The sequence below is a fragment of the Pelodiscus sinensis genome, chromosome 30 (assembly GCF_052426305.1).
Source record: "Pelodiscus sinensis isolate ZL-2025 chromosome 30, ASM5242630v1, whole genome shotgun sequence".
NCBI classification, from domain to species: domain Eukaryota; kingdom Metazoa; phylum Chordata; order Testudines; family Trionychidae; genus Pelodiscus; species Pelodiscus sinensis.
Window position 1 is genome coordinate 14,915,820 of NC_143081.1, and position 12,165 is coordinate 14,927,984.

At 48.8% G+C, this 12,165-nt stretch overlaps 1 protein-coding gene across 1 annotated transcript; it reads left to right on the forward strand.

Moving 5' to 3' along the window:
• Positions 1–3,026: 3,026 nt before the first annotated feature.
• LOC102458135 (olfactory receptor 5V1-like) lies at positions 3,027–3,968 on the forward strand. Its single transcript, XM_006126114.3, has one exon. It carries the CDS (start codon positions 3,027–3,029, stop codon positions 3,966–3,968), a length of 942 nt encoding a protein of 313 aa, XP_006126176.3.
• The last annotated feature ends 8,197 nt before the right edge of the window (positions 3,969–12,165 follow it).

A 12,165-nucleotide genomic window follows, 5' to 3' on the forward strand; every position in this document is an offset into this window, starting at 1 on the left:
GCTGCCCTGAGGGATGCATTTAGACATGTGTTTCAGCACCTAACGGCCCAAATGCCTTTAGTGAGATTTGAAGTCAATCGGTTTGAGGTACTTCACCCATCCTGCCACCAATCCACATTTTTCAGGGCCTACTGAGGGATAATAACCTGGCCGGAAAGTCACACAAAGATTTTGTGGCAAACCAGGGAACAGAACCATTCCCCACGGCTACAGGGGTGGAGGGAGACTCTTCCAACCCTGAAGCAACCTTCATTCCACCAGCAGTGACCTTCCCGAGGTGTGGAGAAGGGCTAGTGAGGTGAGGTAGGTTAGCACCTTTAACTACTTTCACCTTCCTCTGTAGCAAGGGGCACTTGCTGGAGGATTCTCTGCCTCTTGGGGTCTTTAAACCATCATTTGAGGACTTCAATATCTGATATATAGGTGAGAGAATTATTCTAGGAGTGGGTGGGTGAGATTCTGTGGCCTGCATTGTGCAGAGGGTCAGACTAGATGATCATGGTGGACCCTTCTGACCTTAAAGTCTATGAGTCTATCTATGAGCCTACTTGAAGGACCTATTTTGGGAGGTGATGGTCTGGCATCCGAACAATGTGATCGGGGGTAGGGCAGAGCTGCTGGTGGCCTTCTAGCCATGACCAATAGCTCTGTGCATTGCCAAGTGGTCCAAAATCCTGGGATACCCAGTGCAGGGATGGCAGCCACTTTAACACGATAGAGCAGAGATCCATAGCTAGGTTGATGATGAAAAGGTGCCAGTTACAGAGGGGCCATTTCATCGTTAAATGGCTCCTTCAATGGGAAGAAGCCAGTCAGCGGCAGGGTGGACTCCTCTGGTGTTGGTTTCAGTGGGTCGGCTGTCATGAACGTTTGCCAACATTTATCCACTAAATCGCATCCTGCCAAGCTGAACTATAATGGCAGGAGCTGCCCATGTGCAACTGAAATCAAATGATCCAGTTCGTGAAGGCGGTGGAAATTGGATCCTTAACTGCAGCAAGAGACAAGTCAGAATAAAGAGAATTATTCCTGGGGTGTAAAATCAGGTCCTGACATATAGTTAATAAGCATTAATTAATTCATCCATTAAAAGATATTTTCTCATTTATCTTGTCTCTCCAAGGATTCGTAATGGTGAGAGAGACAACACTGGCAGATATGAGCGCTGAAGACAAAAAGAAACAATATCCGTATATTAAAAAAAGAGAAACTGTAGAGACGATAAAAAAATCTGATGGAAATGCCAATTGGTCAAGGACAAAATGTCCCCGGGGATCATATTTATGTCAGCAAAATTATCCTGTAAGAAACAAAGCTATTTCATATTGGCCTCGAAAATCAAATCAAAATCACATACAACATAAACAATTAAAATATAGAAATAATATGCAATAAACTCAATATTTTAGTAATATAAAATTCCATCTATTAATAAAATGAAGAAGAGACACCATTTAAATTCAAAATTGGAATTAAAACCAAACATTTGAGAACATGTTATTGCCAGTGAAATTTAGATTTGGGTTCTCTACCACTAAAGTAATAATATTTGTTACAAATGTTACAAAGAAATAATTCATGTGAAAGAGTGGGAGAGGGACTGGTCTCAGTGGTGACAGGTGGCAGAACGAGGAGCAATGGTCTCACGTTGCAGTAGGCGAGGTCTAGGTTGGATATTAGGAAAAACGATTTCCCTAGGAGGGTGGGGAAGCGCTGGGATGGGTTCCCTAGGGAAGGGGTGGAATCTCCATCGCTAGAGGTTTTCAAGTCCTGGCTTGACCAAGCCCTGGCTGGGATGGTTGAGTCAGGGTTGGTTTACTTTGGATAGGGGGCTGAACTCAATCTCTCTTGAGGTCTCTTCCAGCCCTGGGATTCTAATATTCTATGAAAGAGGGTAATTTTGGTGGTTGTGAAACAGATGGTGATTGGTTGGGTCGTTGGCCATAGAATGTCCTACCACAAAAAATTGAATAGCTATCCCTAGGTAGGACAGGCATTCCTCTTTGTCTAGGATATCATTTCTAATGGATGATAATAGAGTTTACCTGCAACTTGCCCCTCCAGTTCACCTGGTGTTGGCTGCACACCCATTTGCAATTACCAGCCCTGTTTCCTTGGTTTGTGTCTTTGTTGTGGTTTCCCCTAAAATATAAAACCCTGATCCCTCGCAGCAGTGCACTTCCGACCCATTTAGGGAGGGGGTGGAATCTCCAACCCTAGAGGTTTTCAAGTCCCCCTTGGGATGATTGAGTTGGGGTCGGTCCAGCTTTGGGAAGGGGGTTGATGACCTCCTGAGGTCTCTTCCAGCCCTAGGATTCTGGGATTCTATAATTCCATTTGGTTCTTCTTTTAGACACCAGAAAGTGATTGTAGCATCGTTGAAAATTACAATTGGAAAGGACCTCTGGAGGTCATCTAGTCCAACTCCAGAGGAGGTTGTGAAGACCAAGATTTTAACTGGGTTCCAAAAAGAGCTCGATCGATTCATGGAGGTTGGGTCCATCAATGGCTATTAGCCAGGATGGGTAGGAATGGTGTCCCTGGCCTCTGTTTGTCTGGAGGTTGGTGACAGGGGAGGGATCCCTTGAGGATTCCCTGTTCTGTTCCCTCCCTCTGGGACATCTGGCATTGGCCACTGTGGGCAGATAGGACACAGGGCTGGATGGACCTCTGGTCTGACCATTCTGATGTTCAAACTCTCCTGCAGGAGAGTATCTGAACCAATATCTATCTGTCTGTCTGTCCATAATGTTGTGTCTGACCCCATCACCCCCCGGGCCGTCTTCCAAGGTACTGTGCAAGTTTCCAGAGAGATTCACATTGGGTTTTAACCTGTCATCTGCTCAGGTTGGAAACCGATTCCGGGTCTCAAGAGAGATGGGATTTCCTCTTCTTTGGCCTCCATTCGCCACCCAGCTATTATTCTGATAGCCAGCAGAGAGAGGCAATGAACATAAACCTGTCACCTATGGAGCTGAAATTGTTCTTTTCTGTTGCAGCCTTACTTACTGTGGACACACCCCGTGATGCACCTCGATCAGCAGAACGAAACGTCCGTCACGGAATTCCTCCTCCTGGGCTTCGGGACTCTTCCTGATCTGCAAACCTTCCTTTTCCTGCTGTTTCTTGTGATCTACGTGGCAACCATGTCTGGGAACATCCTCATTGTGCTGCTGGTGGTGGCCGACCCTCACCTTCACACCCCCATGTACTTCTTTCTGGGGAAATTGTCCTGCTTGGAGATATGCTACAGCTCCACTATCCTGCCCCAATTGCTGGTTGGGCTCCTGACGGGGGACAGGGCCATCTCGTTCAGTGGGTGCCTCACACAATTATATTTCTTTGGTTCTCTGGTCGCCACCGAATGCCTTCTCTTATCGGCGATGTCTTATGACCGGTATGTCGCGATATGCTACCCACTGCATTACGCAGCCCGCATGAGGGGCAGGGCCTGGCTGCAGCTGGCAGGTGGCTCATGGCTAGGGGGCTTCCTAGGTAATGCCATAACAACATTATCAGTATCCCAGTTAAGTTTCTGCGACCACAACACTATTGACCATTTCTTTTGCGATCTGATCCCCCTGGTAAAACTCTCCTGCGATGACCCTCAGCTGATGGAAACGGTGGCTTCCATGCTGTGCTTGATTTTCTCACTGGTCCCGTTCCTGCTCACCGTGACGTCCTACATCTGCATCATCACCACCATCCTGAGGATCCCGTCCACGAGGGGGCGGCAAAAGGTGTTTTCCACCTGCTCTTCCCACCTCATCGTGGTGACTATTTACTATGGAACTCTCCTCATTGTCTACATGTTCCCAACCACCGACCTTCTGGGGAACTTCAAGAAAGTTCTGTCTGTTGCCTACACGGTTCTGACCCCCCTGGTCAATCCCCTCCTCTACAGCCTGAGAAACAAAGAGGTCAAGGAAGCCCTGAGGAAAGTTAGCAGGAAATTCATGCTTCAATGATGCTAGCCGATCAGTCATCTTAAATTTAATAGAAATAACGAGTAGCCCTGTGACACCTTAGGCCAGTGGTTCTCAAATTTTTTGGCCTGTGGACCACCTGGATCAATGTATAGCCCTTGGATGTGCTCGAGGGAGCCGCAGGAGCCATGTTCACTGCTTTCAACTCAGGGGAGGGGAATGAGGAAGGAGGGGCACTTTCCATGCTTCCTATCCTGCAAACAGGGGGCTGCTATTGGCCGAAACTGGCCAATAGGAGCTACTGGGGATGAGGGCAGCAGGAGAAGCCTCTCCCCCCTCCCTCCAGGCTCTCGGCATTCAGAAACACAAATACACAGGTGGCCCTGCAGTCGGCTTCCCTGAGTGCCGAGCGGAGGCGGGGGCAGGCAGGGGGCTGGCGGAGGCTCTCACGGGCCAGATCAACCCACAGATTACCTTTTGCCCAGCCCCTCTGTAGGAGCAAGCTGTGGGTGTGGAGTTGGGGGAGGGGATGTGAGAAGGATTGGGGTGTAGGGTTTGGGCATGCGGGGGAGCTGCTTATCTGGCTCCGCACCCTCATGGGTCCCAATATGGTCTCCTGCTGATCCCATTGGCTGCAACTCCAGCCAATGAGAGTAGCAAGAAAAGTGGAGCTGCTCTTGGTCTCCCTTGAGCCGGTCTGGCAGGGTTGGGGCATGGCGGACCCAAGGCTCGAATGCCAGCACACTCCCTGCTGTGGGGGAATGGGGGGAATTAGCTCCAGCTGCAGACCACCTGGGAAGTGGCTGCAGACTATGAGTGGTCCTCGGACTGCCCTTTGAGACCCACTGCCTTAGGCCATGTCTACACTAGGAACCTATTTCGTATTGACTACGTTCAATTTCTGGGCACTCGATTTTACAAATTGGAAGTTCCGTGTCCTCGCAATGGGGAAGAATCAAATGTCGTCCAAGGCAGAATCTGTTCATGTGGATGTGCTACCTTGGACTCTGACGGAGAATTTAATCCGAGGGTTCGGATGGGGGCCCAAAACCCCTACCAAATCAATTCCAGACACCCTTCTCAAGCAACCAGCTTTATTCAGGAATGCATTCCAGGGCAAAAATCTCCAGGATACTGAGGAAAAAGTTTCTGCAAAGTTTCTGCAACTGCCCAAACAAAAGGCAAGGTCTTTTGTACTATCTTACATGGTAATTACCCCTCTTTCACTGACCACTTACAATTGCATGCATATACAGGTCATGCCCCTTTGCACCAAATTCCCTTCAATCATTATTTGTCCCCTCACAGTCCCTTTGCAGGCCTTACAACAGGTTCAAACCAGTTTCACCTGTCCCCTCCTTTTGTATACCTGTGTTCAAGCATGTACCTCTTTACAAAGACCAGACTTAACATCCAGGTCACAGCAGAGGTCATACTGACAATAAATTAAGTTTATCCTTCAACTCAGACCCCCAGAAGCGCTCTGGGGAGCTGCAGGAGGCCTCCCGGAGGCCAAGTAGCACCAGAGCCTCTATCCTCCCGTTATTTTAGACGCACAGGTTCAGGAATCGCGTTACTTCTCGTGAAAGGCAGGACGATGGAGTTCGAATTCTGTGACCCTTTATTCCAGAATAACGGGCCTGGTAGTGTGGGTGCATCGCTTATAAATGCAACCTTGGGAGGCTAATTTTGGACTGAGGTTCCTAGTATAGACCAGGCCTTAGAGACTAACAAATACACAGGGTCATGAGCGGTCATGGGTAAAACTATGGAAGCTACGGACTCTCATGACCTATATAAATGCTGAGTCCTGTCTTGCTAGCAGGGGAATGTAATTATGGCGGGCTAAGCATCTGTATCTTTAATAAAGGGTAAAAAGGACTTTTCATGGCGTATTTGCCGTAAAACTGAGTAGGCTGAAGTCTCCACACACCAAACTGAAACATAAGAACATAGACTATACTGATCTTAGCCTTCAAGAGGCCGAGAAGCGAGAAGAACGTTCAGGCTGGGTCAGACCAAAGACCCATCTAGCCCAGTGTCCTGTCTGCTGATGGGGCCAATGCCAGATGCCTCAGAGGGAGTGAAAAGAACAGGGAATCATCCAGTGATCTGTCTCCTGTTGCCCATTCCCAGATTCTGACAGAGACTAGGGACACCATTCCCACCCATCCTGGCTAATAAGTATCGATGGACTTAACCTCCATGAATGTATCTAGCTCTTTTTTGAACCCTGCTAAAGTCCTGGTCTTCACAACATCCTCTGGCAAGGAGTTCCACGAGTTGACACAGCATGAAGAAACAATTCTTTGGTTTGTTTTAAACCTGCTGCCTATTCATTTCATGTGGTGACCTCTAGTCCTTATGTTATGACTAGAGCTACTGAAGTCAGTTGGCCTAGTCAAAGATTAGTCCTTCACCCTGTGAATGAGGAAGGAAGACTTGGGCCTTTAACTCTCAGTAGCTGGAGTGTTTCTGCTGATAAACAGTTATTCGTACTGCTGACTTCAGTGGAACGATTTACATGTGTAACTATTCATTAATGTGAGCAAAGGGTTCCTAGGCTAGCCTTCAGCTAGCACCCCGAACTGGTCACTAGCCCATGATGGGGTAACCCCATGTCTAAGAGCAGAGTTACTCCAGGAACCAGTCTGACCCCTGATGCTGACCCAGAACTAACTGGATTTTCCTCTTTGGAGTCAGTCGCTGTTTTCTCTCAGTTGAGGAAGGACCGTTCCAGCCCCACAGGCATTTCCACCGCTTGCTTCTCTGGAACCCTGAGGAGATGTCTGTGGGGGGTGCTCCTCCCCACGGAAATCGCCCAACAATTCTGCGACCCATCAGACCCTCAGCTGGTGAAAGTTCCTGTAGCTCTATTGAACTAGGACCCGGAAAGTTTTGTTCCTCATGTGAGTTGAATCTCACCAGGGCTCATTTAGTTGCCTTCATTTCACATCCAGTTTGCTTTAATCGTAACCACGGCTGAGAACTCTACACACCTCCTGTCTCTGGGCATTTAGCGCGATGGGCCAAATTCACCCCGAGTGTCACACTGTGGACTCCAGATTTGCTACACCAGTGGAGTTCACTGACTTTTAATGACTCCCTCTGGAGTTGAACCTCTTTTTGCATGCCTACTGCAAAGACTTTTTAATAATGCCCAGCGGGACCCATTAAGGGGAACATCTTACGGATCAACAGGGTGTAATTGAGAAGGAGAAAATCAATACGAATTACAGATCAATCACATTGTGATTAGAAAAGTCCAGGTAGGCAGGAGATAAAGTGGCTATCAGGGTGCTTATATACCAAGGTGATGGGTACCTCGGATATGCTAAAGTCGATAGATAGGAATCGTTCCAATGAGATGGTTCCAGTTTCTAGCTGAACACAAAGCTACGAAAGCGACAAGGAGTCCTGTGTCACCTTATAGACTTACAGATGTATTGGAGCAAAAGCTTTCATGGGCAAAGACCCACTTCGACAGATGCAGCTGACAAAATGGGTCTTTGCCCACGAAAGCTTCTGCTCCAATACATCTGTTAGCCTATATGGTGACACAGGACTCCTTGTCGCTTTTGCAGACGCAAACGAACACGGCGACCCCTCTGATATGTGACACAAAGCTACGAGCTGTCTCTGAGGCTGCCTGGCTCTGGACAAAGCAACCGTATTGTTAGCAGTGACTGACGTTTGTACCGTCTGCAATGTGAGACGAATTGCCGGGTCTCAGCCTAGTGCACAATGGGGGAAAATCAATAAATAAACCTGGGCTGGTCCAAAAGGCTTGTGGGAGATGATTGGCTGGCCCCCGGTGTCTGTCTTTACTTGATGACGTTAGGTCATTGTGATGTAGTGGGGGTGCTGTCTGCTCTGTAACCCGGGGTTCCCCTGAGCTGGGCTGTGAGATTCCCACTGATTCACCCACATGTGGATTGGCCCAGACACCTGGTCCCATCTTGAGAAGATAACAAGGCTCTTCCCAGAGGGAGAGACAAAGGGAGGGAGGAGGAGACGGCCACCTGTCTGGGTGGCAGGGTCTGGGAGCAAGGCAGTTGTTGGCTGGGAAACATGAAGGAAACAGGCTAAGCTGAGGGTTGAGGGGGGATGGACCCCCTAAACCAAGGGGTGTGAGGCTCCTGTCCCTGACACCTGTAATCACATCATATCTGTGTTAGGCTGTATCCTGGAGAAGCAATAAACCCCCTCTGTTCTATTGGCTGGTGGAGTCTGTCCTTGCTGCTTTGGGGGTGCAGGATTGGGGGGAACCCCGACACGCCATCACAGTCATTCACTCAGGCCACTTGGGACGCGTCTACACAACAGGGCTTCACTCGAAAGAAGTGACGCAAATTGAGCTATGTTCATTGCGTCACTGATTTCCGACTAGCTCATTTCGAAATTGGGAGCGTCTACACGGTACTCATTTTGAAATCGATCATTCTTCCTCCGACTTCTCTTCCTCGTACAATCAGGGTTACAGGAGTCGGAGTAAGAAGTCTGCCAGTGTGGCAGTATTTCGACATTATGCCAGCTGTGTAGACGAGAACTAAGTTACAGGTGACCCCCGCACTTACAACCTAATTGGTTCCGGGAGAACCTTTGTAAGTCAAACCGCCGTAAGTCGAATTCTTATTTACCCCAGGCGCAATGTTATAAATGGCTGTTCCATTCCTAGAAATCCATTTCATACCCTCAAACCACCAAAATTGACTACGGAAGTGGAGGAAAACTAAACGAAATAGTTCAACTAATGCCCAAAAATAACTAAAAAGTGAAGACCGATGTGATAGAGACACACGCAGGTCAAGCAACAGCTGCAGACTGGCGAGTCTGACTGACTTTGTGTGTTTCCTGTTTTGGGACGATGCATGGGGTCTGCGTGGTACACTGTCATAAATGTGAGCTGCAGACGTAAATTGGGGGGCTTTAGGAGGTATCTCGCATGAAAAAAATGGTTGTAAATGCGGGAGGTTGTAAGTTGGGCGGTTGTAAGTCGGGGGTCGCTTGTATTTCGAAATAATGTTGCAGTGTAGACATACTCCAAGAGAACTGAAGGGAGCTCCAGCCGAGTGTGGCCATTCTGATGTTCTTGTGTGGCTACAAGGGGCGTGTATAGTAGCTGGCGTGATTCACTCCCTCTTTGCCTCCCGGCTGCTGGCCGTCAGAGGGAGCAGCAGGTGGAATGGGTTATGCGGATGATCCCATTTTTCTTCCCCCGCATTTGACCAGGACCTATTCCCCATGGATGTATCTAGTTCTTTTTAGAACCCATTTACCAGTTCGGCCCTCACACCTCAGCCATGGCAATTTGCTCCACGGGTTCATTGTGTTCTATGGCACAAAGGGTCGGGTTTTTAAAGGTATTTAGGCACCCAACTCCCACCACAACCAAGGGAGTTGGGCACCTAGTTGCCTTCAAAACTCTGAGCCTTGGTGTCTAACTCCTATTGTAATGGATGGCTGTCCCAGATGCCGAGGGCAGGGGAAGAAAGATCTCTCCCCTTTCGTTCCTGTTTGAAAGCCCTAGGGAGAAGAGCATGCTGCAGGCTTAGAAGACCCTTGGCTTTGCCGCATGCAGGTACAGGTGGATGTCCAGGTGTGTGTGTCCTTCCACATAGGGGTCCGATCGGTAGGCTTGAAATCCAGAGCCCCTGTGGCTTGAAATATATCAGGGTTACACACCCTTGGGATATGAAATCCCCGCTTTGAGAAAAGGGGAATAATTCCAGGGAAGTCAAGGGAGCAAACAAGTCTTGATTTCCCCAATTATCACCCCTAATGTCATTACTTCACAGAAACTTCCCCTATTATCTCCCCTATGTCATGACCTCACAGACAGTAACTTTCCCCCCTCACCCCCACTCTGTTCTAAAATTTGATTTGTCAATTTCACATGCGTACATTTTTTTTGATTGTATCACTTTGGTATATATGGTTGTGCCGATTTTCTTCCACATATTGATCTGAGGAAGTGGGTCTGGCCCACGAAAGTTCATCACCTAATAAACCATCTTGTTAGTCTTTAAAGTGCTACATAGTCCTGGCTTTTGATTTAGAGCAGTGTGAGCAACAGGAGATTTGCACCTCGGTTTAGTTTGCCTTACTGCACGACTGCGGGCAATCATGTTGCAGTCTTCGTGCCTCCGTTTCTCCATCCATAAAACAGTGATACCTCCATCCAGCTTCTGTGTGGCATCTTTCCTTCCATGGTCTCCATGCACTTTGGAAAGGCAGGCCAGCATCATTATCCCTACATCATAGATGAGGAAATGGAGGCATAAGAATTAGGACCACTTAGAATCCTAGATTTCTAGGGTTGAAAGAGACCTCAGGAGTCCTTGAGTCCAACCCCCTGCCCAAAGCAGGACCAACCCAACTCAATCATCCCAGCCAGGGCTTGGTCAAGCCGGGACTTCAAAACCTCTAGGGATGGAGATTCCACCACCTCCCTAGGGAACCCATCCCAGCGCTCCCCCACCCGACTAGGGATATAGTTTGTCCTAATTTCCAACCTAGACCTTCCCTGCTGCAACTTGAGCCCATTGCTCCTCGTTCTGCCACCCCTGAGAACAGCCTCTCTCCAGCCTCTTTGGAACCCACCTTCAGAAAGAAGAAATAACCAAGATGAGCAGGTTGGACAGACACCTGCCAGGGATGACCTAGATGGTGCTTGGTCCTGCCGGGAGGGCAGGGGACTGGACTTGATGACCTCTCAAGGTCCCTTCCAGTTCTAGGATCCTATTATTCTATCATTCTAATTCAGGATAGGAGTCCTAAGCCAACCTATGCTCATATGTTGTTCCTTATTCGTCCTTGGAGTGATAGTTCCCCCCTGGAAGGGATACTGACCAGGTAAATCTATGGCTGATAGAAGAATTCTTTGCCTGGGAAACAGCCAGGGGCCGTGTAAATACCTTGAGTGATTTCAGGTATCGCATTGTTTTATTTTAACGTCACCTTTCTATATTGTGCCACTTTCTCCGCAAGGATATCGGAATCCTTTGCCACAGTGGAAAACTGTCATCGCCCTCTTTGACTAGCCAATGATCCTTATCTTTTTTTTCCGTCCGTGTGCGGAATAAATGTTGTTATGTGCACTGAAGCATGCAGAGATGTGCACCCCCAGTAGATACATGTGTTCCGCTGATCCAGGGCAGGCCCGAGTCATTCGTGGGCCCCAGGCTCTGGGAGTGTGGCGCCGCCCCCGGGAGCGCAGCACATGTGTGGCCCCACCCCTGGGCGCAGGGCACCCCTGGGCCCCGGCGCATTCGGGGTCCCGCCCCAAGTGCCCGGTGCATGCATGGTCCTGCCCCCACCCAGTCCAGCAGTTCTGTAATGGGGTGCCCCAGGCACCAGCCCGGTCAGCCCGTAGCTTGGGCCAGCTCTGTGCTGATCAGCAGGGTGGCATTTGAATCTCTCTGGGGTGAGTGGTTCCAGGGAAGGCCGCTTACAGCGGGCCAACGGAGGAGACACACAAAGAAGTGACTTGCTGGAAGTTACTCAGTGAATGAGCCAGGAGAGGGAGGAATAAAACAGAAACCCCCTTTGCCTCCTGCTCAGACACTACACGGGTCCCGGGATAGACAGAGACATAAAACTGCACTGAAATTGCCCACAGACGATTCTGCTCTTCTCTCTTTTCTTTGACTTGCCTTTTTCCCTTGTGTCGTAGCCAGACAGATCGAGAGATGGGCATTCCTGCCCTTTCTCCAGCTGTCATGCAGGGCGCTTCTACTCCACCCCGTGTCTGACCCCTTCCCCTTCCATCCGGTCCCAGGAGGTATGAACGGCTGGTTCCTGCACTCCCCAAGCAATTAGTCTCCCAGCCGGCCGGGAATTCTCCCTCATGTGGACATGCAGCGGCTAAGCAGCTTTTGGTCTCAAAGGAAACCCTGCCGAGCTACTTTGGAGAAATAGTGGTTTTGCTCCCCCCACCATGGTCACTACATAAAACTCAAATTCTCCTCAACCTACCCTTACACATTTGGAGACAATCAAGGTAGAAATCCTGAGTTCTGAGTGTAAGAACCTTCCTTTCTTTCTTTCTTTCTTTCTTTCTTTCTTTCTTTCTTTCTTTCTTTCTTTCTTTCTTTCTTTCTTTCTTTCTTTCTTTCTTTCTTTCTTTCTTTCTTTCATCTGGAGTATTGTGTCCAGTTCTGGGTCCCCCACTACAAAAAGGATGTGGACACATTGGAGAGGATCCAGTGGAGGCAACCAAAATGATTACGTGGCTGGA

What these genes read in the sequence shown, in the direction of transcription:
- LOC102458135 (XM_006126114.3), top strand. Translation starts at nt 3,027, where the DNA reads ATGCACCTCGATCAGCAGAACGAAACGTCCGTCACGGAATTCCTCCTC.